General features: G+C 56.1%; 1 protein-coding gene across 1 annotated transcript; it reads left to right on the top strand.

Annotated features, from left to right (window-relative positions):
* The first annotated feature begins 19,693 nt into the window (after positions 1–19,693).
* On the top strand, positions 19,694–23,963 carry CHRM1 (cholinergic receptor muscarinic 1). Its single transcript, XM_089914648.1, has one exon. The coding sequence runs from the start codon at positions 21,560–21,562 to the stop codon at positions 22,937–22,939; it is 1,380 nt and encodes a 459-aa protein (XP_089770774.1). The 5' UTR covers positions 19,694–21,559; the 3' UTR covers positions 22,940–23,963.
* The last annotated feature ends 1,902 nt before the right edge of the window (positions 23,964–25,865 follow it).

Genomic DNA, 25,865 nt, shown 5'->3' on the forward strand with positions numbered 1-25,865 from the left:
ATGCACAACTTCTCCCACTGTTCCCACAGAGGCCGCTCCACTTCAGCTAACTCTCTGTCCAAAAATTCATGCAGCGATCGTCTATGTAGAAAATCCAATGGAATCTACACAAATGCTACCACAATGAAAACAAATTTAGCAAGGTTGTGGGCTGTCAGATCAATATTTTTAAAGAATTGTATTTCTAGGACTTCCCTGGAGGCGCAATGGTTAAGAATCCGCCTGCCAATGCAGGGGACATGGGTTCAAGCCTTGGCCCTAGAAGATCCCACATGCCGTGGAGCAACTAAGCCCATGCACCACAACTACTGAGCCTGCGCTCTAGAGCCCACGAGCCACAACTTCTGAGCTCACGTGCCACAACTACTGAAGCCCGTGCACCTAGAGCCTGTGCTCCGCAACAAGAGAAGCCACTGCAATGAGAAGTCCGTGCACCACGACGAAGAGTAGCCCCCGCTCACCGCAACTAGAGAAAAGCCTGCGCACAGCAACAAGGACCCAACACAGCCAAACATAAATAAATAAAATAAATAAATTTATTAAAAAAACAGTGAGAGAGAAGCCACCGCAATGAGAAGCCCACGCACCGAAACAGAGTAGCCCCCGCTCGCCACAACTAGAGAAAAGCCTGCGCGCAGCAGCGAAGAGTCAACACGGCCAAACATAAATAAATAAATAAATAAATACATTTTTTTAAAAAAAGAATTGTATTTCTATATACTAGCAATAAACAACCGGAATTTGAAATTTTAAAAAGAATACCATTTACAGTAGCATCAAAAATGTGAAATCTATGGGGCTTCCCTGGTGGCGCAGTGGTTGAGAGTCTGCCTGCCGATGCAGGGGACACGGGTTCGTGCCCAGGTCCGGGAAGATCCCACATGCCGCGGAGCGGCTGGGCACGTGAGCCATGGCCGCTGAGCCTGCGCGTCCGGAGCCTGTGCTCCGCAACGGGAGAGGCCGCAACAGTGAGAGGCCCGCGCACAGCAAAAAAAAAAAAAAAAAAAAAAAAAAAAGTGAAATCTATGAAGACAGTAAAAACATCAGTGATTGCTCAAGGCTCAGAGGGAGGGAAGAAGGATGAATAGGAGGGACACGGGGGATTTTTAGGGCAGGAAAACTATCCTATATGACACTATAATGTCATTATATGTGCCAAAATGCTTGATAAGCTACAAGGTAAGTAGTAGTATTATCCTTAGGCTGAGGAAGGTCGTGAGACACAGCTAAGAAACAACGGAGCCCCCACTTGGACTCGGTTGACTTGACAGCAGAAATCGTGTGTGTGTACACACACACACACACACACACACACACACACACCGCGCTCCCACGTTTCTCGCCAGTTTTCTCTGCTCCCTTCACGGCTTTCTTTCAGTTACACTGAAAACCTTTATGCATCTTGCTTCCCCCACCTCCCTATTCAGTCTTTCCTGGAAGCAGAGAAGGGACTAAAATGAACGCAGCCAATCAGGAGGCTGTGAAACTCTTCCCCCTCCCTGAGGCGGATGCTAACATCTGGAAACAGAGGAGAAAAGAAGAAAGGGGAGAAGAATGCTGAAGCAGGCTGGTCTCAGCCCTCCAGGCCGGATCCTGGCTGCTGGAGCAGTGTGCCTCTTACACCTGGGCTGTTGTCCAGGAAGTTCAGCCTCCCAACTCATCCAAGCTTTCCTGCTGGACTCCAGGCGCTTCTCCTCCTCTTCTCTTCCGCCTCCAGTGAGCCTTGGGTTGGCACTGATGAGGCCCAAGAAGGCAAAACACAGCAAGAGGAGTCACTGAGATCTGGTCTCATCCCTCCATCCCTCAGGCCCTTCCTCCTCAGCCTCTGCCTGCCTCTCCCGGGATGGCAGGAACCGGTACTGATGGCACTGGGAAGACCACGTGAAAGAGGCATGGAGGATGGCATGATCTGCAGTCCAGAAGAGAACCCAGGATTCCTGGTCCTTGTACCCGTTCTGGGCTGGGGGTGGAGGCGATAAGGGGCTCTGGCAGCGGCTGCAGAGAGGCAGGAGCGGGTGGACGCAAGCTGTGGCTGCCCAGCCCGGAAAGCTAGCAGTTCATCCACGCTCAGCTGCCTACCCAAGGCCTGCTCTGGCTCCTTCCTGAGCTAATGGGATTCTACACTGGCCCAGGAAGCCTGCCTCCTGCCGCATCCACGGACAGGCACCTATTGCCCCAGCCCCAGGGAGGGGCGGAGGAGGGCCCGTGCGACCTGTACCTGGCTCTGAAGCTGCTGGCGCAAATGTGCAACCGCGCATCGAAACCGCAGGTACCCGCCGGAATCCCACTGGTCCTGGTCTCTGATTCTGCGGACGCTTAGCCTTGGCCCTGCGCCGACCCCGGCTTCTGGCCCCACCCCCTCATCCTACCAACCTCAGCTGCGTCTCCGACCCTGGCCCCGCCTCTCGGCCTTGGCGCTGCCCCTGAGACCTGGCCCCAGGTTCGAGCTCGAGCTCGAGGCCTCATCACCTGGTCCCACCTCTCAGCTCCTTCACCTGCTGCACTCTTCCCTTCCTGGCCGGATGACTCGTTCGGGACCGTCCTCACCTGAGTGAGCCAGGTGAGTGCCCCTTCCCCCACGCAGCCCTGCCCCTGTGCCATGCCCCACCCCTCTCTGGCCTTTACCTGCCTCCCAACCCAACCTGCACCACCACCAATGCAGGGTTTCTCTCCATTATCTCACTAATCCTCCGGGGTTCCTGCGGGACAAGACCTGCTACCCGCATTTTACAAGCCAGGAAAGTCCTGTCCAGTCCCTGGGCCGGGTCTCTGCACCTCTTTTTCTCCCTGGGCCTTCCCAGTGATATCCATGTCCAGTTCATCCTCCCAGAAGGATTTTGAGTCCAGGGCTGGGACTAGGATGAAAGGCACTTGGACTCACCTCTCCTGCCTCACCCTGCCCCTGTCTTCCCTTCAAAGTTTGACATTTTGGGACTTCCCCGGTGGCACAGTGGTTAAGAATCTGCCTGCCAATGCAGGGGACATGGGTTCGAGCCCTGGTCCAGGAAGATCCCACATGCTGTGGAGCAACTAAGCCCGTGCACCACAACTACTGAGCCTGCACTCTAGAGCCCGTGAGCCACAACTACTGAGACTGCGTGCCACAACTACTGAAGCCCGTGTGCCTAGCGCCCAGACTCTGCAACAAGAGAAGCCACCGTAATGAGAAGCCTGCGCACCGCAACAAAGAGTAGCCCCCGCTCGCCGCAACTAGAGAAAGCCTGTGCGCAGCAACAAAGACCCGATGCAGCCAAAACTAAATAAATAAATTTTTTTTCAAGTTTGACATTTTGTTCATCGTAGATTTTTTTTGCATTAATTTTGATTCTTTTAAATATTACGTTAAAATATTACATATTTTGATTACTGAGCTTTTTGGCACCCCTGAGATTTTGCACCTGAGGGGAGTCCAGCCCTGCCCTGCACACACCACCTTCCTTGGCTGCCCACTGCTCAGGAGGCATTCAGGGACATTCATGATCTGGCCCCTGCCAAGGTCTCTGGGTTCCTCTCTCTGTGCCTACTGCCCCAAGCCCTAGCCCTTTGTATGATCTCATTATCATCTTTATCTTGCAGAAACTTGATGGTTTGTTTACTATTAACGGGCAAAGGTAACAGTAGTGCAAAGTCATCTAGTAAGGAAAGTGCTTGGCATGTTCTGGGAATAACAAGTCCCACATGGTTGGAGCAGAGTAGCAAGGAAGCAGTAGAAGGAAATTAGATCAAGGAGGGAGAAGAAGCTGATCACACAGGGGCCTTGCAAGTACTTATAAGGCCTGGAGCTTTACTCTGAAAAAGATAAGTTGATAGAGCATCTCAAATGGTGGAGGGATATGATTTGACTTATATGTCAAAGGGAACCTTCTGAATGCTACGTTGAGGACAGACTGTACAATGAGTCAGGATAGAAGCAGGAAGACCAGTGTGGAGGCAGTTATCCAGGTGAGAGATGACCCTGGCCGAGACCACAGTGGCTGCACCCTGGATATATTTAAGGAAGAGACAACAGGATTTTCTAATGAATTAGATTCAGGATGTGAGAGAAAGAGTAAAGTCAAGAATGACTGCAAGGTTTGAGGCCTGAGCTACTGGAAGGAGAGGGTTGCCATCTACTGAGATAAGCAAGGCTGAAGATAGAGCAGTTTTGGGTTAGGGATGAGTCATGTCTGAGATGATTCTAGATATCCAAGTGGAGCTGGCAGGCAGCAATAATGACAGCGATAACAATAATCATAGCTCCAGCCGTAGTACTAATCGGAGGCAGGCACGCTTCCAATGCTTTACATGTCTTAACTCATTTAATCCTCATAACAACCCTGTGATGTTGAGCTATTATTATCCCCATTTTACAGATGAGGAAATATTGGATATACGAGTCTGGAGTTCAGAGGAGGGGCTGGGCTGGAGACATGAATGTGTAAGCTATCAATGTGTGGGTGGCATAAGTCACCTGTGAAGTGGGTGTGAAGGTCCAAGGACTGAGCCCAGATACTCCAAAGTTTAGGCAGTGGGAGGATGAGGAAAGTCAGCAAAGGAGTTTGAGGAACAACAGCCAGGGACGTAGCAGGAGAAAAAATGTGGGGGGGGCGGTCCTCAGAGGCTCTGTACAGAAAATATTTCTAGAAGGAGGAAGTGATGAAGAGAAAGCACTTTGGAAAGCGCAAATTGAGATCTCAATACAAGGAGACAATTTGGGGTTAGTCACTAGCCACTGAATGGTTACATAGCCTACCACAAGTCACAGAGCATCAGCTCCCACATCTGGAAAATGGACCTTTACACCTGTGACTGGTCCTTATCCCCAGTCCCATCCCAGGGCCACCTGCTGAGTTACGCTTGCCACCCTCATCGCTCTGCACTGACCTTCCCACCATCCCCCCACCCCTTGCCACTTGCCTCACTAGAATGTTCTAGTTCATAATCTATATTTTTGCCTCCAAGGTGTTCCCTCATCTTGAACCAGGCTTATGATGGGGCGAGGAGGGTAATTACTTTAAATACCTGTGGGGTTCACCTCCCATCCTGCCTCTCCTCTGGGCCCTGGCTCTCCTTTGACCCTGGCTCGGGCCCAAAGACTCAAGAGATGCAGCTAGGGAGAGAGGAAGTGCTGCCTCAACTTCAACTGCCTAGAACCCAAAATCTCAGACACGGCTTTAGAGAGGAAGGCTGGGAGCCATGGGTGGGAAGTGGGACTAGGGCCGGGAGCTGAGGTTCAAGGTGCAGGAGTCTGGGGCTGGGAACCAGGAGACTTGGGGCCAGAGGCCTCATAGGGGGCTGGGGAATAAGGTCTCTTGACTGAGGACTAGAGGCTGGAGGCTGGGTGTGGGAAACTTGAGGCTGGGGCATGGGATTGGGAACCAGGGAAACACAACTTGGGGCTATGGGAAGCCATCACATTGAATCCTGCCAGGAGGGCCCAGACAGCACCCCTCAGGCCTCTGGGGACCAGAAAAGATGAGAGAAGGGGCAGCTGGATGGAGTTTGAGCTCTCCAGGGCTGAGCCAGGGAAAGTCACAGAAGGCCACGCACAAAGGGCACACTAAGGTGAGCAGAGCAAGGGCCCAGAGATGGAAGTGTCCAGGAAAGACTGGGGCAAGGAGACAAGTCCTCAAAGGGGCAGGAGTCCAGGGGACTGAAAGATGAAGGGAATGCCTAAAATGATCACATACTGGACCTGGAGGGTTTCTAGATAAGCTAGTCCAGAGTGAGTCAAGTATGTTCCTCAGATGCCAGTCCTAAAATATGTTCTACAGAAAAATGGTTCTGTGGTGAAGTCAGTTTGGAAAACTGCATGTTCTCTCTGCCTCTCCAAGATTTTTAGTGTACATTTGCCATTTAAAGGTTCTGATAGGTTCCTACAGTAAAGAAAGCCTAATGAATTTTCTATTTTATCATGGAAGTCTTTTTTCTTATAACTTACACCTACTAATGTCCTGCAACATAGACTTTGAGGAACAGTAGACTAGCCTCCCATTTTACTTCCAGGAAACCAAAGCTCAGAGGAGGAGAGTAATGTGCCCAGGGTTTCATGACCAGGAGAGGCAGAGCTGAGTAAAACCCCAGGTGTCCCATTTTCAAAGAACATCAGAGCTGGGAAGGTCCTCTGGGACCATCTAGTGCATCTAGTCCCTTTTTGCCTTTGCCCTCAGTTCCATTTATGGATGGGTAGACTGAGGCTGGGAGAGGGGCCATGACTATTTCTCTCCCACAAGGTCCGGACTGGGCCCCCAACTTGACTCAGGCTGGTGCCCTGACAACTCTGGAACCAGATCATCCTCCCCAGCCAGGCCTACACTCATCCCACTACAGCCAGCTCCCACTGACCATCCCTCGACCTTTCTTCACCTTTTTTCCTATTCTTAGGAAGTTCATGGACTCTGGTCTGTCCTGGTGCCTTTCTCAGGATCATTTTATCTCCTCAGCTCATTCACCAACCCCACGGCTACTGGGTCCTGGTTTCTCCTGTTCCCTCCCCAGTGTTGAACAAAGTGCTGGGCATAGATTCCAGACTGTTCCCTCAGGATGGGGCTGCATTATCAATCTGGAGGAAGTAGGATATGTTATAGGCTGTGCTGTGTGGCTTTTAAACAGGAACTACTGGTTGACAGCTCTGGAGGCCTATCCCTGGAACGTAGGGCAAGGGAGCAAAAGATCCCCAGGAGGTGGGCTGAACTGGAGTGGGCTTTTATTCCTGTCTTCCCTCCAGCCCAGGTGGTTTGCAGAGTCAGCCCACTGGCTGTTGGCGGCAGGAAAGCTAGAGCAGGCTGAGCGTGTGCTCAAGGAAGAGGTTCACATCCCTGGGAGAAAAACACAGAGATAAATACTCACCCCAGAAGTGAGGCAGCTTGAGGCCCAAGCAAGGCTGCTTCCCACCATCCAAAACCCAGACCCAGCCCGGCTTCCTACCCCGCTCCCTGCACTGCCGCCATTTTCTGTTGGGAGGTCTCCCTTCAGACAAGTGTTTCCTTCCTCTGATATGCACCCAGTCCCTCCCTTTCTGAGTCTCTGGTCCTCTGTGGGAAGGGGAAGAAGGGCAAGAAGGGTGGGGAAGTTTGGTCCCCCACCACTGAGGGCTGTGTGCTCCCTACCCCTGCTGGCTGGGCACATCCCCTTCTCCACCTCCCCAGGGGACTCCAGCTTCAAGCAAACCACCAATGTGCCCGAGGGAAAGGCAGCTCCAGCCAGCAGGCCCCTCCCCCACCCTGGCCTCAGCCCTGGAGCAACGGGCCCTAACTCGATTGCGCACCGTTAATCACAGCGTGTGCCGGCCGGTGGAGTAAACAGGCGGCCTCTGAGGTCCACTCAAACTCATCAATCCCTTCCTTGGTCAGGCCTCCTTTGGTGCTGGGGCTGGCAGGAGGCGCCAAGGGGGCGGGGAAGGGGGGCCACGGAACCAGGGTCGTGTTAGACCCTGGCAGAAAGCCTGGTTGCCCCACAGTCCAGGGATATGGGTGAGGAGGAAAGGAGAGATGTGGGTACACTGACATTGACATTTGGGGGATCTTTAGGATAGGGGCAAAAGCAATGATCGGGAATCAACTGCCTAGCTCTGGGACTTAGTAGCCATTTGACCTTGACAGATTACAGAAACTCTCAGTGCCTCAGTTTCCTCATCTATAAAATGGGGATAATAATTCTACCTACTTCCTCGGGTTGCTATGAAAATTAAATTAGTGAAAACAGGTACAACACTGAGAACGGTGCCCACACACAGTTGGGGCAATGTGTTTGTTAAGTAAGTGGGACAACAGAATGAATGACTGGGAGAGACACCGGCTTAGCAAATTCCGGCAATCCTCCTCCACCTTATAAATGGCCTAAAGAGTTCTTATCTAGTTAGACTGCAAAACCTGCAAACGCTGGAGGAGTCAGGAGGGCAGAATGAGTTAACCTAACCGCTCTGGGCCTCAGTTTTCTGTCGAATGGAGATCGTAACTGCGCCTATAGCACGGAGTTGTTAGGAGGATTAAATGAGAAAGTTCATGAAAGCATTTACGAATGCGATAGCCAGTAGCAAACGCTGCAAGGAAGGGCAGCCAGCTCTTGTTTCTTCCTAGAGCTGGATCTGCACCATCCTTTACCCACCCCTGCCAAAGAAAGGCCCGCACTGTAGGCCATGAAGGATGAATGTGTACTATCATTTCTCTCCCTGCGAAGGAAAATGGGCGCTGGGCACCAGGCACACGCCAGCCCCTGGCACCCCGGCCTCTCGCTGCCCCGTTCCCGGGCACAGAGCTGGGCGGGCCGCTAGGGGGCGCTGCGGGAGGTGCGGAGCGCGGTGGGTACCGCTGGAGCGTCCCGGGCAGCCGGCACTGAGGAGGGGAGGACCCCGAGCTGAGCCTGGGTGGTCCGCGATGCGGCAGGCGGGAAGGGTGAGAGGCAGCCCCCTGCCCACCGACGGACGTGCTGCGCCCGCGCGGGGGCTAGGCTGTCGCCGAGAGGTTGGTGGGAGAGTGAGCCGGCGTAGGCTCCACTCGCCTGGCTCCGTCCCACTCCTCGCCTTCGTGGGCTTCGAGCTTCGGTCTCCGCCTCGGTGGGGAACTCGAAGACAAAGCGTACACGCCCACGGGAGTCGGAGGGAGGGGTGTTACCAGGAGAAGAAGCAAATTTAGCTGTGTCGGCGGCAGGGGACCCCGAAATCGGTCTGCCTCCCCCGGTCACTCCCTGGGCGCGCGGACTCAGTTACAGAGAGTTTGGGAGAAGCCTTGGGCATCCGGACCTCAGGGCCGGGATCCCGCCTGAAGTTTCCGCCCAAAGCTCCATACGATTTCTCTCCAGCAGCCTCATGTCGTCCTAGTGCTGGGCCGGGGCCCCTATACCATGTGGCGGGAGACATGGGTGCCCAATGTCCACTGACCAAGCGTAGCAAAGTCGACTCTGTTAGTCAGATTTTTCGAGCTGTTTTTGGCCATAGAGATTTGAGCGAGAGGCACGGGCCTCCACAGTGCGAGGAAAAGTGCGCCTTTCCTCCATCCGGGCCGCACGTCCACAGTGCGTCCAACTCCTAGGCGGCAGCAAGTGACCTGGACTCCGAGGTCCTGTCCTCATAGGCAGGACAAAGAATGCTAACCGGCGCCCTGTGGGAACACAGTTCCGCCCCGCGGCCCAGTCCGGCCGGGATCCAGAGATTCGTCCAGGATGATTTGCCTCCGTTCTCAGCGATCACCACCACCGTCCGACCCCGGGCGTCCTGTTAACTCAGCCCCACCCGCCACAAGGACTAGGCAGCGCCTCGCTGGTTCAGGCGGCGCGACGAGCCCCTCTCCGGGCCGCCCGAACCCATCCTTTCTTCGGAAGCTGACCTCGAGGCTTCGGGGCTGGTGGAGCGGGGCTCTTGAGGGCTCTCCACGTGCCCCGAGGCTCCCAGCACAGAGCCAGGCGGGGAGGTGAAGCGCCCGGTAGGTGAAGGGGAGATTGTTTCTAAGAGGCTTAACTTCGGAACTAGACTCGGAAAACCCCGATTTCCTGTCCAAGATGATGCCTTTGTTGTGGCCACTTTCGCCCCGGCCTTCGGGCAGCAGGGACTGTGGGGGTCCCTTTCTAGGCCTGCTCTATCCGCAGCCCCGCCCTGGATTTTAGTTTCTCCTTTTAAATCTGGGAATTAGTCCCTCCCGGAATCCCCGCCGTCGGGAAGGTGAGACCGAGGGGTTAACGAGACTGGGGGCCTAAAGCAATGGGGGCTGGGAGGTGGGGGGCGGGACGGGGACGGATCAAGGAAGGGTGCCCTGAGGACAACGGGCTGCCTCCCTCCTGGGGTCGGAATGGAGGTCACTTCCCACCGCGGGCGAGACCACCGACCCAGGCCCGTTCCAGAGGGCACTGAGGACCAACCAGCTCAGCTTCCTAGGTCTGGTGGGGGCCAAGAGGACAGCCCACTGCCGCCTCCTTCTCCCAGAACAGAGGAAGCAGCTCTGAGAAGCGGCAAGTTTATCTGGGTTTGAGGTCCTAAGGTGAGTTCAAGCCGAGGGTGAGGGTTAAACTGAGGGGCTGCGAGCGCGCAGCATGAGCGCGCTCACTTCCTTTCCCCACCCCCGCGCGGCATTCAGACGGGATCCCCGACCTTTTAAAAATGCTGTCACAGGTTTCTGGCATCCCTGAAACTGCAGCCTCCACGCTCCCACCCCGACCCCAGTCCCAGGATGACCCCAGGCACACTGACCGCACCCCACACGAAACCCCCGGGGGATGCGCGCCGCTTATACATCTACTCATCTGTAAAATGGGAATAATAATAGAACCTCCCTCAGAGAGCTGTTGTGAGAAACAAACTAGTTAATGAATTAAGAGCCCTTAGCAGCGCCTGGCACGTAGTAAGTGCTCAATACGAGTTATAAATAACGATGATAATGGTTTTCACTTGTAGCAAACGCCAGTGCCGAGTTTAACCTGAAACTGATGATCAAACAGCGCTGTCAGGAAAGTAGTTCTAAGCGCCGTCACTGATAAAACAGTCGTAGAGAGGGGCACCAACTTGCTCTGCGAGGTTCCACTGGGAAGAGGCAAACCTGGATTCGCACCCAAGGCAGCTTCTCTCTTCGCCCACGTGAGGAAGCTGAGAGAGGGGTCCAGCCACGCGGGGCGACCCCGTGTTCCCTCGGTGGCCTGGAGGAGTGACCCCTCCGCCCAGCGACCAAAAACAGCAGCCGACAGGAGCCGATGCCCAGGGGTCCTGTACCAACCGGAGTCTCACGCGGCCGGAGAGAAAAGAGAACTGGCTGGGGTCAGGCCGGGCCGCGCGAGGGCGGCTGGGGGGCGCGCGGGGGCGCGGCTGGACCCCCACGTGCGCCGCCTGCCGCTGCTTAGCCGAGCCCTTTGTCGGGAGCAGCCGCGTTCGTGCAGCACTCGGTGGCTTAAAATAAAGACAATGTTCCCAGCCTCCCTGCGGCTAAATCTGGCGCGGGTGCGGGGGCGGTGAGAGAGCCGGGTGGGAGAGCTTCTCCCGGCCCTACCTCCCTTCTCCCTTCCTGCCTCAGTTTCCCCATCTGGTAAGGGGACCTAGCCAAGCCTGGGCCTAGAACAGCCATACAATCGGGGTTGGGGCGGGGGGCATCAACCCCCTGCCTCCGCGGCTGCACGGACTTAAGGCGCAAAAACCTCTTGGGACAAGAGGGGTGCTCAGGAGGAGGCAAGGGAAAGCTGGACACCCTCCTCTCCCGCCTACAAAATAAGTGTTTTTATTTCTAAAGGGACGTGTGCAGAGGCGGTGGGAGAAGAGAAGGGAGACCAAGGAGACTGGGGGGAGGGGGCAAGGAGAGAGCCTGATTCAGACTCGGAAATGGATGTTGAGCGTGGAGGCCTAACACCCACACACTCAGCCACGTGTACGCGCACAAGTACACGCAGCCCCACCGCGCGCACAAGCCGCCGCCGCAAACCGAGCACAACCCAGCAGGGGCAGCGGGAGTCCGCGGCCACGGGCAGCGACTGGTGGAGCTCTGACCCGCCCCTGACCCGCCAGCTGACTCCGGGGTGGGAGGGGGTTGCTCAGATTCCTCTCCAAGCGGCAGCATCTCCTGGACTTCAGAAGGGAGGGGTACTGGGCGCTTGCTCTTGCCTCAGCTGGCTTCGAGAAGCAGAGATGCCCCCACATGTACCTGCCACGTGTGCCCACCACTGGCATGATGGCTGCTGGCCACGCCACAGGGACTCCAGTTTCTGCTCCACCGGCCTCCCTTGGCAGCTGGGCTCCAGACTGAGGAAGCCCCAGGTTACCCTCAGGCATCAGGATTGAGAGGGGGTGCTGGGTGGGGGAAAGGGCAGGGGGCAAGCGGTGGGGCAGGTCCCAACCGCCTGACCCACTCCAGAGCCGTGGGCTCAGAGCCCGGGACCTGAGTGCAGACACTTGCCAACCACGTTTTAAACACGCCTCTGCTCTTCGGTTTTCTCATCTACATCGTGGGGATGACAGTTGACCCTGGTCCTTCCCACCTTCCATCCCAGGGCTTCAGCATGGCCCAGTGAAGCAAAGGCCCAGCAGCCCAGCAGCAGCCTCCCCTTGTCTGCTCCACGGTCAGCTCCCCAGGAGGTCTCAAGGGCCAGGTGAGGGTGGGGCAGGACCCAGGTCTCTATAGCTAAAGGCCCGCAGGGGTTCTATCTCTGAGGAAACTCAACACAGAAATCCAAATCGGCTGGGGGAGAGGGGTGCTGGCCAAGCAGTTGGGCTAAGGGATGTGGAGAGGAAGGGCAGGCTCATCACTTCCCAGGTGCACACCTGTGAGCCCCGAGTGGGAGTCAGGGGAGACGGAGTTTGACAAGCTGGGAGGAGAGCTGTCTGTCTGCCTGTCTGTCTTCCAAGTGGAAGCTGGGGGTGGAACAGGCAGGGTGGTAGAGGCTGCCTCCCTTGTCAGAATTAGCAAGTCCCACAGTTGGGCAACACTCAGACACACACCGAATACAGACACACACACGTCCCGGCTCCAGACCCACAGGGCGACACCTGCATTAACACCGGCTGCGTGATGACATGCGACTCAGGGACACACATGTGCGGGGCACTCAGCAACGCGTGGAGCAGGCATACGGCCCCCCACTCATCCCCGCAAACCAGACACCCGTGTGCCCTCACACCCAGCTGTGTGGCAGGGACAGAAAACAGCGCACCGCCCAGCATGCGGGCTCATCCGTTCGGCCCCGGGCGGGTGAGCCAGCCCTCTGGGTCTGTTCCAAGTTGGAGCCTCTCACGTGAGGCCCAATGTGTCATTTCCAAACAGAAGGAATCTAGCTCCTTCGCAGTAGGGAGGAAGAGCAGGGTGTGGGGCTGGGCGGGCGGGCGCGTGGGCATGTGCAGGGGGCAGGGCGTATGTGGAGGGAAACAGGCATGCGAATGCCGGGGTGTGTATGGTGGGGCATGGTGCACGCGGGTTGGGGTCTCTAAGGTTGGGTGGGGGAAGGAGCCCAGGAAACAGTATGCCTTTGTGAGGGTGTACGTGTGTGTGTGTGTGTGTGTGTGTGTGCCGCCGAGTCTGTGTGCATTGGGTGTGGGTGTTTGTCTCCCTGTATCTGCCTTCTCTCCCGTTCTGGACTTTTAGCCTTCCTGGGCTCATCTTCCTCATGCCCTACACCCTCCCTCTCAGGACTCGAATTTGGTGCCCTAGTGGAGAAGGGGGCCACGCTCCAGGACCCAGTCCAACCCCAGACGCTGCCTGAGGCTTCCCTCCAGCTCCCCCTCCCTTCCTTTCCTCTCTTTTCTCCCTCCCTCTCTTTCTCTTCCTCCCTCCCCCCCCCCAGGCTGGCGTGCCAGGGGGTGGGACATGCCAATCACTAGCTGTGCTTCTCCGGCTGCCAGCACAGGGCACAGCTCCCCCCAGGAGCCAGGTGTTTGGGTCCCTGGAGACACCGTCGGCCCCCGGAGAGGCAGTGGAACTGAGGAACCTTCAGACCTCTCTCCAGCCCCATGGTGAGTACATTTGGGAGGGGCTCCACCGAGGTGGGGGCAGGAGAAGCAGGGTCCTTGAGCAACGCAGGGACCAGAACCAGAAGGAAATGGGGATGGACCCCAGACAGACGAGGGGGCCAGGGAGGGCTCTAGAGGCCAAGGGGGCTCTGTAGCTTTGGACACTGGCTGCTCCAAGTGCCCCATCTCCTGGCTTCGAGTGGATACGCCTAATGTTTTTCTGGGATTCAGCTGGGAAAGGAGATGGAACCCCCCTTAGGAAACTGGACCTGGAGCCCAGAAGGGATTAGGTTGCCACATAGCAGGCAGAGTCCCCAAATCCCAGGGACAGAGTGGGGAGGGCAGGGGGCCAGGGGGTAGCCCTTGCCACCAGGATCCTGTGGGAAGTTGACCCCCCCCAAACTGGGGTGCCAGTCCCAGAACCTCCTCCTCTCCTCCCTCAGGGAACCCTGAATCCCACCACCCCCATCCACCTTCAACCCCTCCAAGATGGACTGAACCAGGCTGCTGGCCCGATGGACAAGCAGGATACCAAGGTGGGTGCCGGGCCAGAAGCCAGCAGGAGACCATGTCAAGAGCTCTCGGGCTCTTGGGGCATATGGGCACATGGATGGCCGTGCCAGCCAGGGAACACGGTCCCGGTGTGTGCAGCCACCCAGAGGGCCCTCCCTATGTCCATAGCACCTTGGGCTCCCGCAGGGCAGGTCTCAACCCTAAGTCCAGGTGATGCATAGTTACTAATGGGCACCCATGCCAGGTACCCATCCTAGGACCCCCAGAGCACAATGTGGGGATGGGCTGGAGGCCAGGAGCTCTGATTCTTGCAGAGTGCCAGCTCCTGAGCTGGCAGCTGGGGAGGGGTCGGGCGGCGTTCATTGGGTCACTCAGACAAATGCTGCCTGGGGGTTATCAGTGCCAGTGGACAGGGGCTCACTGCTTCCCACAAAACATACCTGCGGACTGACCCAGGGCCTCCTGCCCAACTGGCCGGAAGCAGCCAGACAGTCTCCTGCCCCTGAGAAATCAGCTGCTCACTGAGCTGTCAGGTACGAGTTAGTTCTCTGCCCCTTGACCTCAGCCACCAGGCAAGCCATGATCGCCACTGCATTCCGGAAGGCAGGGGAGGAAATGACGAAATGGGGCTGCAGAAGGTGTGACTCTTGGCTCTTCGGCTGGGGCCTGGAGGTCTGAGAACTAGATTCCCAAGTGCAAAGAGGAGTCAGAGTGTCAAGAAGGGAGTAGGTAGAGGTCACATCAGACTTAAAAGGAGCCTCCCCATTGTACAGATGGAGAGACTGAGACTGAGGAAGGGGAAGGGATGTGCTCATGGTCACAGAAGGGATATTTAGGGGTGCAGCTGGGGCTTGGACCCCATACTTCTCACCCTCAGCACAGCGCTGAACTCCTACCTCCCTGATCAGGATGACAGGGTGGGGGAAGCAGCGAGCTCTGTGAACGGGAGCTTGGGCTTCTGGGCGGGCGGGGGAGAGGTGGGTGAATATCTCCCTAGGTTTCCGTTCTGCTGTGATGCCATGGTGATGCCTAGAAAGATGGAGGAGGGAGGGAGGGAGGGAGAGACAAGAAAGGAAATGGGGAGGGGAGCGGGGAGGGGAGCGCAAGGAGTGAAGAGCAGGGGGCATGCGGAGTGTAGAACGAGGGGCAGGGCACTTCTGATGCCACCTGGCAGAGTGAGGTCTAGGGCCCAGCCTGCTAACTGCCAGGCTCTGACATGGTCCGGCTGAAGTTGGGCAACTGGTTAAGGTCCACCAACAGGGAGAGTATGTGGCACTGATTCTAAGGCTGACGCTCCTCTTCCGGTTCAGCCGTGCGTTTATGAAAATTTAACTGATGGCTGCTGCCCTCCACAGGGCTAGTTGGCACTCCCAGTGGTGACTGTTGAGCCTGAAAAGGTGATAAATTGTATCAGTTCACCCCTTCCTTTCCAAGGCCAGACATCAGAGGTGGAAGTTTTATGTACTTTTAATGGTGCTACCTTCAGAGAAAAATTAAGCCCGGGGGAGAGAGCCACCTCTGACAGGCTGGCTTCTGGGTTAAGGCCCCAGCAGAAGGGACAGGTCAGTAGGCCTGGCCAGAGGAGCGCCCTCGATGCACTTGTGAGGTCCCAGGTGCCCAGCCCCACATCCCTCACCTCGTACCTCCTTCTCCCCAATATCGTCCATTCTCTCCAGCCAGGGTTCTGCCGACTTCCACGTCCAGAATCACAAGATGGCTTCACTCCCCACTCCTGAATCTCTTCCCCAGCACCCCCTCATTCTCTGCCTCCCCTTCTGCTCTCCTTGGCCAGTAGTAAGACTCAGAAAGCCCTAGTGTTCAGGAATCCCTCTCCCCGGCAATCTCTCCCCTCCCCCTTCCTCTCACCAACCAGATGCCCGGCCCCCGGGGATTGGTCCAGGACGCTGGCGGTCAACAGTCTGGCCTGCTCTGCTAGAGGCTCTGACCTCATCCCTTAACTCTTTGAGCCCAGGCTGAAGTTTTCCTCCCCAACACTGACAGGCGCCATCCCATGCCCGTGCCTGTCCTGTTACCTCACTCGACTTCCCCGCAGCAGGTGAGGCAGGGTTTCCTTGGTCCATTTTACAGATAAGGATGTTCTTGGGTATTTTGCTCTCAAGCCAGGTAGGGCCTCACCGAGGGGACAGGCACCTGGCAGGTGAAGGGATGCAGGAACTGGACAGAGCAGAGAGACCACAGTCTGCAGCCAGTTCAAACTGCCATGCCCTCACCCCCGCCGCCGCAGGCTCATCCTCGTGCCCGAAGTCCCGAAGCCAATCAGGAGAATTCCGTGTACACATCCATGGATTCACTCCACAGATATTTACTGAGCAACTGATGTGTGCCAAGCAAAGAGCTACAGCTGGGACACCCCCTTCCCATAGCACTGTGATCATACATCCCTAGAGAGATGACAGACACTGTCACACACATACACACACAGAGGCCAGATTCTAAAGGAAGGGCTGATTCCTCCCTATTGACTGATTCAAACTAGGGTTTGGCCAATCTAGCTAGTCAAAGTGGGCAAGGAGGCTCTGCACCCCCCAATCCCCGCAGCAGTTTGGGGTAGGGGCCCAAGAGGTTAGCCCCGGAGGCAGACTACCTGGGTCCAAATCCTGGCTGCATCAGTGATGAGCTGTCAGGCCCTTAAGGTCTGAAAGCCTCACTGCCCCTTTTGCAAATTGAAGATAATAGAACCTACTTCCCAAGGGTTTGTAACAGGTCAATTAAATCATGTATGTAATGCTTAGAGCCATGTCTGGTTATAGTAAGCAGTCTGTAAATATTAGTTGCTGTGATAATATTAATAATATTATTAAGAGCTCCCAACAACCTTTCATCAGGAAGCCACAGCGCTGGGCAGAAAAGCACCGCCTGCTTCCTTTCCACCTTCCTGTACCCCAGACACCCTCAGAGGATGAGTTCCAACCCATCCTCACCAAGACTCACCCTCATCATTTCTTATTCTCACTCAGCAATGCACACACCCTCACATACAAACACTCATCCTACAGGAGGGTGACCAGGTCAGGACAATCACTTGCCCAAGGTCACACAGCAAGACAAGAGCAGAGATGGGGCTTGAAGCAGAGGCAGTGCAAGGACTTCCTTGAGGAGTCTCCCCTGCAGGCCCTGCAATCCTCATTTACCAACTCCCCCAACCCCATGGATGTTTTCACAGAATATGCTATGCAATACAGCTTCCAGCCCCCCTTTCAACCAGACGGCTAACCCTAAGCCCCTCCTTCGTAGAAATTCTGGAGCTGCGGCTGAACCCTGGCACCCTGACTTTCAGCCCAGAGCTCGTCCCCGCAGGGGAATCAGCCACAGTCACCGGAAGCCATGTTCCTTCTCAGCCATCAACTCGCTGACCCTTCAGTAGCCTTGAAGAGGCAGAGGATTGCCCCCAATAAGGAGATAAGGAGACTCACCCAAGGTCACACAGCAAGGACCAGAGCAGGAACCTTATCTGGAGCAAATTACTGTCCAAGAGGGGTTTGGGGGAGGACTCCCACTTCTGATGGTGGAGGAGGGGCAGAGTCATTGACAGCCCTGTTCTTGGGCTGAATCTCAGGGGCTCAGAAGGTCCAGGGGGTGGCAAGAACCAGGGTCCAGTTCCCCAGAACTTCTGCCCTTCTCCTTCCCCGAGCTGTCCCTGATGGGAGCCCATAGGTGGGGCAGAGAGGGTCCACCAAGCGGAAAGAGTGCAGGCATTGGAGCCTGCAGGTCCCGGGCTGAGATAAGCTAAGTGAGCCTTCAGCCTCTGCAGCCTCACCTCTGGGATGTGGTCCATTTCACAGATGAGGGTATTCTTGGCTATTTTTCAAGCTATTTGGAGATCTTGATGCTCTCGAGCCATCTTGAGATCTTGGTTTCAGGAGCCTGTAAAATCTCCCCAGATGTCAGCCTGGTCCAACTCCTCCACTGTACAAATGAGCAGTCTGGGGACCAGAGAGGGGCTGTGCCTGGGGTCTGGAGGGGAAGGGGCAGGTAAGAGTTCGCTGAGCAGTGGATCGGAATGAGGAGATGGGAATAATAACAGAGGCCTTTGACTGAGTGTCATTTCAGTGCCAGGCACTTTGGATACTATTATCCCCATCAGCTCAGGGATGCAGGGCTGCAGGGAAGGAAAGGTTAAGTCGTTGTCGATGATCACACAGCTAGGAAGGGACAGCTTGGAGATTCAAACCTAGGGCTGTGGTCTGCAATGCAGGAATTAGGGTGAGGCAAGTGAGGTACTCGCCTTGGAGCAAAATTTCAAGGTGGGGGGCTCACAAAAATACCTCACTAGTCAAGATAAATAATATTGTAACGTAATATTTTTAAAAATCAAATAGCAAACTACAGCCCACAGGTGGCCTGCTTTTGCAAATCAAGTTTTGTCAGAACCAGGGCCAGGATTAGTGCGAGGCATGGGTGATAGGGGTGTTTGTGCAAGTGCGGGGTTGGATCCTGTCTTGGTTTAAAATTGTGTTCATGATGGATGTTTTGCATTGATTTCTATTCTTTAAATATTTCATTAAAATGTTATTTTCTTGATTGACTGAGTTTGGGGCATCTCCTTAAATTTTGCACCCAAGGCAAGTGCCTCACTCCCCCCGCCCTAGTCCTAGCCCTGCTGTGGCATAAGGGCCATGTACAATGGCAGAACACTTGGCCGCAACGCGCCCAGACAGACGGGAGGCCCCTACGGCTGTGGAGGGTACAGCCTCTCACGCCCTAAAGCTCCTCTTCTGACCCAGCCTTTGCACATCTTGGCCCAGGAAGCCACTGGGGGCTACAGAGCTGCTCCAGGGCACCCAGGGGTTGGGGGGTGAGGCAGCACCCAGTCTAGGAATCGGGAGACCTTGAGCTACACAATGCCTTCTTCCCTTTTTTCTCTGGGCCTCAGTTGCTCGATTTCTGCAATGGGCACAAACAGCACTGAGACCAGAAGATCAAAGGGACAAGAGTTGTTCAGAGTCACCTTGTCAAGGGTGGTTCCCACCAGCGGCCTCACGGGGAAAAGCCCCAGCACCCGCAGTCTGATCTCAGCCTCCCGCCCAGCGCCTGACTTTGGTTAAGGGAGGAAGATACAACAAAACTCAGTAAGCAAGATAAATCATATTTTAATGTAATATTTCTTAGTTCAAATTGGCAAACTATGGCCCCCAGGCCGACCATCAGTTTTTATAAATAAAGTTTCATTGGAACATACTGCTTGGGCTCCAATCCTGGTTCCTACCTTAGCTGTGTGATCTTGTGCATATTCTCATGCTTTTCTCAGCCTCAGTTTCTTCATCTGTAAGATGGAGAGAAAAACAACCCCTAGGTCATAGGTTCCCCATTAAGGTTAAGTGAGATAGGGCACATAAGTGCTCTGAGCGGCGACTGGCCCTCAGGGACGCTAAATAATAGCAATGACCATTATTATTAGTTGCTGTTGTCCCAGTATTAGATTTTTTTTTTCTTCTGGCTGTGCCACTTGGCATGCGGGATCTTAGTTCCCCGACCGGGGATCGAACCCATGGCCCCTGCAGTGGAAGTTCAGAGCCCTAACCACTGGACCGCCAGGGAATTCCCCATAGTATTAGAAAATTTTAATCAAAGAAGCAGACACTGGGCTTCCCTGGTGGCGCAGTGGTTGAGAGTCCGCCGGCCGATGCAGGGGACGCGGGTTCGTGCCCCGGTCCGGGAAGATCCCACATGCCGCGGAGCGGCTGGGCCCGTGAGCCATGGCCGCTGAGCCTGCACGTCCGGAGCCTGTGCTCCGCAACGGGAGAGGCCACAACAGTGAGAGGCCCGCGTACCGCAAGAAAAAAAAAAAGAAGCAGACACTTCTAGGCAGGAGGGAGCCCTCGCTACTACCCGTGCTAAGAGTCAATGGGAACTTAGTGCTTACCATGGACCAGGGCTGTTCTAAGTACTTTACATCTATTGACTTTTTAAGCCTTGCAATAATTCCTCGATGTATTAGCTAGGGACTAACATTATCCCCGTTTGTCAGTTGAGGAAACCGAGGCACATAACAGTTACATCGCTAACGGAGACCACACACCCAGTACGTGGTGTAGCCTGGATTCAGATGTGGACAGTCTGACTCCAGAGTCTGGGTCCTTCAACCGGGATGTCACCTGTGCCCCCTCACATGCAAATTGTCCCAGACACACAAGCACTGACAGCCACAGCCTTTCTTGCTTGTTCTGTCACACTCTGAATTCATGCTGAGAGTCGCTGTCACACGCACTGACAGTACACCCAAGTCACACACCGCTGAGGCATCCATCATGCAGCGACCCCCTCACAGACTCTAGTCTCTCTGTCACAGACCAGGTCCCAAGAAACATCAGGGCTTGCTGGGCCCAACGTCTCTCCCTTGGAATTTTTCCAACAATACAGCCCCTGAAGCCACAGCTGCAGGTAGGAGGAGACCCCAATCTCTTCAACAAACGGAAGGGTGCCGGAAGCCCAGAACAGGAAGGAAGCAGTCAAAACATACAGCAGCAAGGCCGTGGCTGAGCGGTGGAGGCCTCTGCCCGGCCAGTAGTCACTAAGAGCTGTGGCTTTTCTCTCTTCCCACCCTGAGTGCCTGAGCTGCACTCCAGCTTCAGGAAAAGTCTGGGGCATCTTCTGGTTCCCCTTGCTGCCCTCCACTCAGCTGGGGCCCAGGAACTGAGTGGGGAGGTAGAGGAGTCCTCCCACACCTCATCTGGGGCCAGACCCCCGCTTATCTGGGAGCTGAGGCCCTCGCGCCTGCTGCCTGCTTTTACTCCGGATTGTCAACCACCGGCAAGTGTCCAGGCCCAGCACAACGTCCCCTGCTGCCCCCACTGAGGGTCCGATCCAGCCCCAAACTGCGCACAAGCACACACACTCAGGCGCACACACGCAGCACCCCTCTGCTCCCATTTCTTTCCCCTGTCTTCTCTGGAGCCCTCCCCTGCCTTCCCATCTCTCCTTATTTGATGGAAGAATCCCACCGGGTCTTAACGTGCTCCGAAAGTGAGCAAGGGAAGTGGGTTCTGATCACATTCACCACCTGTGTCGCCACGGCCAGGTCTTGGAGCTGCTCGGAGGCACGGTTGCCTCAGTGAAATGGGGACCATAAGAGACCTTCCTCCTACAAATGTTCAACAATTAAATTAGGTAATTCAGTTAAGTGCTTAGCACTGTTTCTGGCATGTAGTAACTACTCAGTAAATGAGAGCTTTAATAAAATTGAGTGAAATGCTTTGAAAATTTGGCAGTCCCGTATACAAAGCAAGTCTCCCCACTCCTGCCACGTGATCAAGACAAGCGTTAGTAGCGATTTCCCGATGAGAAAATTGAGGCTCGGAGTCTGAATGGTGGAGTGGGAATGAGGACTCAGATCTCTGGATTCCAAAGCCATCCCCCTCCCCCTGTGCTGCTGGTAAATCCATTCAAGGCTGGGAAAGTGCATTAAAAGTGACCTGGTGCGGGCACCAGTAAGGGGGGTGTGACACTGTCTGGCCTGCAGCTCTGAGAAGGCAGAGGCTTTGCTCCCGGCACCTTCCACTCTGGACTCTGGGAGACGTCCAGCAGCCCAACCCAAGCCCGTGTCCTCTCTTTTCAGGTGATGACCGCCCCCAAGGAAGGCCTGTACTGTGACTAGAGGAAGGGGCTGCCCCCCATCGACCCTGCCCAGCCACCATGAATACCTCAGCCCCACCCGCCGTCAGCCCCAACATCACCGTCCTGGCACCGGGAAAGGGTCCCTGGCAAGTGGCCTTCATTGGGATCACCACGGGCCTCCTGTCACTGGCCACGGTGACTGGCAACCTGCTGGTACTCATCTCCTTCAAGGTCAACACGGAGCTCAAGACGGTCAACAACTACTTCCTGCTGAGCCTGGCCTGTGCCGACCTCATCATTGGCACCTTCTCCATGAACCTCTACACCACGTACCTGCTCATGGGCCACTGGGCTCTGGGCACGCTGGCCTGCGACCTCTGGCTGGCCCTGGACTACGTGGCCAGCAACGCCTCGGTCATGAACCTGCTGCTCATCAGCTTTGACCGCTACTTCTCCGTGACCCGGCCCCTGAGTTACCGCGCCAAGCGCACACCCCGCCGGGCAGCCCTGATGATCGGCCTGGCCTGGCTGGTTTCTTTCGTCCTCTGGGCCCCAGCCATCCTCTTCTGGCAGTACCTGGTAGGGGAGCGGACGGTGCTGGCCGGGCAATGCTATATCCAGTTCCTCTCCCAGCCCATCATCACCTTTGGCACAGCCATGGCTGCCTTCTACCTCCCCGTCACGGTCATGTGCACGCTCTACTGGCGCATCTACCGGGAGACAGAGAACCGGGCCCGGGAGCTGGCGGCCCTACAGGGCTCCGAGACGCCGGGGAAGGGGGGCGGCAGCAGCAGCAGCTCAGAGAGGTCCCAGCCAGGGGCTGAGGGCTCCCCGGAGACCCCTCCAGGGCGCTGCTGCCGCTGCTGCCGGGCTCCCCGGCTGCTCCAGGCCTACAGCTGGAAAGAGGAGGAGGAGGATGAAGGCTCCATGGAGTCCCTCACGTCCTCGGAGGGTGAGGAGCCCGGCTCTGAGGTGGTGATCAAGATGCCCATGGTGGACCCCGGGGCGCAGGCCCCCCCCAAGCAGCCGCCCCGGAGCTCCCCGAATACGGTCAAGAGGCCGACCCGGAAGGGGCGTGAGCGAGTGGGCAAGGGCCAGAAGCCCCGTGGGAAGGGGCAGCTGGCCAAGCGGAAGACCTTCTCGCTGGTCAAGGAGAAGAAGGCGGCTCGGACCCTGAGCGCCATCCTGCTGGCCTTCATCCTCACCTGGACGCCGTACAACATCATGGTGCTGGTGTCCACTTTCTGCAAGGACTGTGTCCCCGAGACCCTGTGGGAGCTGGGCTACTGGCTGTGCTACGTCAACAGCACCATTAACCCCATGTGCTATGCGCTCTGCAACAAGGCCTTCCGGGACACCTTCCGCCTGCTGCTGCTCTGCCGCTGGGACAAGCGTCGCTGGCGCAAGATCCCCAAGCGCCCCGGCTCTGTGCACCGCACCCCCTCCCGCCAATGCTGAGGGCCCCTCGCCTGCGTCCCTCCACCCCAGGCCCCGGTGGAAAGCGGGCAGGCACTGTGACCTCAGACCCAGGGCCCTGCTCGGGCCCCACCAGCCTTCCCGGGCCCCTAGGTCACCTTCCTGCACAGCCCAGGGAGACCCTGCCAACTTTCCAAATTTTGCTGTTCCCAGGCAGGGAGGGGCACCTGGGGAACTGGTTTTTCTGTTCCCTGCTGGGTGGGAATGGGCCCTTCACCAGGAAGAAAGCCCAGGAGGAGGGTCTGGGCTTTGGCTTCCTTGTTTGTGTTTAGACAGGAAGTCCATCCAGGGCCAGCAGTGTGGGCCAGGAGAAAGGAGATTTAACTGTGCAGTCATCCTTGGCCCAGGGGCTGGCCTGGATTGAGCGGGAGACGGCACCCCCTGCCAGCAGGGAACTGACACCAACCACTGAGACAGAAGCTTGGCTCAAAGGGAGCATCCCCTGCCCTCCCCGGGGACAGCCCACTCTGCCGGGCCCTAGGCACACTCTCTGGGATTATCCAGCCTCCCTACACATGTCCCCAGAGTGTCCCTAGGTGGGTCACCCCCAAGGCAAATGCCCAAGCATCAGCAGGACAATGACACCAGAGGGGACCAGCATGGTTAGTCACCCCGTCCAAGTCCCGAGGCAGCATCAGGACCAGGCGCCAGGTGTCCCAGCTGTCCCACTATGTCATTTCCCTGGGAGTGAGGGGCAGGGGTGCCTGCTGTCCAGCCCCACACCTATACCCCCTGCCCCAGAGAAACCCTCAGTCCCACCCTCCCTGGCTCACAGACGCCACCTGGATAGATCTGTTCCATCAGATCTAGCCAGGCCTCCCGCATGCTGCCTGCCTCCAGCCCCACCCCACACCAGCCTGGCCCAGCCAACAGGTTCTCTGCTGTGAGCTCCCCAATCCGACCCATGCATGGCCTCCCAGCCACCCTTATCTCCAGGCCCAGGTCCCAAATGTTCTTTCCTCCTGACCTCAGCAAGTGCTGAGTCTGTGAATAAAGCCACATAACCAGCGGGCGCTAAGGGGCCTTCTTCCCTGTGTTGGCTCTTTTTTTTTTTTTTTTTTAATTTGGCCGCACCTCGAAGCTTGTGGGATGTTAGTTCCCCACAGGGATGGAACTCATGCCCCCTGCAGTGGAAGCGAGGAGTCCTAACCACTGGACCACCAGGGAATTCCCTCGAGGACCTGGTCTGAAGCCAGGGCAGGATGGGGCAGGGAGGGTCCAAGCACCATAAGAAATGGGTCACTGCCCTGAGAGTGGCCTCAGGAGGGGCAGTACAGGGTGGCTGGATCTACTGAAACCTGTGGGCCCAGCACCTAGGGTCCCCGGCTCAGGTGAGTAGGGCTGTAGTGGGCAGAGCTGTCTCCCGGAAGCAAAGTTGCTGAGTGGTTATATTTTACTACAGCGAAAGATGCAAATTAGAGTCAGCAAAGGATGAAGGTGCACAGGCAGAGTCCAGGAGAGACCAGCTGCAAGCTTCTCCTGTCCTCTCCCAGTGGAGTTATGGGGACAGCACTTAATTCTCCCAGCAACAATGAGTCACCAACCAGGAAACACAGTTTCCAGCTGCATGAAGTATCGCCAGCCAGCAAAGCCGAGCCAAGTCTTGGTGTACAGTGTTTAACGGAGGCTCCTGACCACCCACATAGCTGACCTTACTTAGTCTCCAGCCCCTCCAGAGGCTAAACTGCTATCAAGAGGCCCAAGGCCCCCAGATAAGCAAAGACACTCTTACCAGGCAAGATATTCCAAGGGTTTAGGGGCCGTCTCCCAGGAGCCAGGCAAGGGCCAAACCTTTCTTTGGAATGTGTGGCGTTTGGACAACCCGGACCTGCTGAGTTAATCCTTCAGTGCACAGTGCTCCTGTCCAGTAGCATCAGTATCACCTGGGAGCTTATTAGATGTATAAGTTCTCAGGGTCACCCCAGATTTACTGAATCAGAAACTCTAGGGGTGGATGGAGCCATCTGTTTCAGCAAGTCGTCCAGGTGACTGTGATGCAGCCTAAAGTTTGAGAAATTGCTGGCCTAGAGGAATGAGGTCCCAGGTGGGGCTAAACCCTTACAGAGAAAGAGAGTGAAGATTCACCCCACGCACAGCTGTCAGGACTCCCAGAACCCTTTGAAAAGGAAGCTTCCGACGCTATGGGCAGGGGCAATCCACTCAAGAGGTGGACAGAACAGCCCAGCCCAGGGCTGCCAGGTACACTGCACTGTGGAGAATGACTGTAGGACACAAAGCCCACCCCCCTCTCCCACAGCACAGCTTCCTGGGTTGTCAGATCAAGACCTTGAGAGGGTCCCTCCCTGGCCACTGCTTAGCCCTGAGCCCCCTTTCGTGTTAAATGCCCTGCCCTGTGTTGAAGGCATTGGTCCTGGGACATGGATGAGGGGTTGCAGGGGAGACTGAGGAAGCCAAGCAGTATTGGGAGAGCGGGGATGTTGGAATCAGACTGGCTTGACCTCTACTGGAGGCCAGGACTTGGGCGGGGGGGGGCTGTCAAAGCTGGTATTCGGGTGAGGAATGGGGCTAGCAGGTCATGTGTCCCTTGTCCCAGGCATAGGCCCGTGCCCCCTCCCCTCAGGCATGTCTCTTACTTTCAGGGTCCTCAGCTCTGAAAGGGGAAGGAGCCCTCCAGGAGCCTTAAGAGGATGAGACAGACTGTAGGAAAAGCACCTGAGTGACTTTTACCATAGGACCAGGCTGCTCGCAGGGGAAGGCCAGACACCAAGTCCATTTTCAGGCCCACACCTTTCCCTTCTCCTCCAGCCTGGGCTTCTAAAAGAGTCCAGAGTCCCATCACCCCAGCCCAGGGAGAAGAAACAGGGCTTGGAGAAAGGAATAGGGGTGGGGGAGAGTGTGCAATCCAAGAAGGCTTCCCAGAGATGACGTCTGTGCCCTGAAAGCCACT

This window comes from Delphinapterus leucas, chromosome 7 (assembly GCF_059928025.1).
Source record: "Delphinapterus leucas isolate spDelLeu-1000000601 "Yukka" chromosome 7, BTC_Dleu_Yukka2, whole genome shotgun sequence".
NCBI lineage: Eukaryota > Metazoa > Chordata > Mammalia > Artiodactyla > Monodontidae > Delphinapterus > Delphinapterus leucas.

Bases quoted from the DNA above. Each gene is read 5' to 3' on its own strand.
- CHRM1 (XM_089914648.1), top strand. From the start codon at position 21,560: ATGAATACCTCAGCCCCACCCGCCGTCAGCCCCAACATCACCGTCCTG.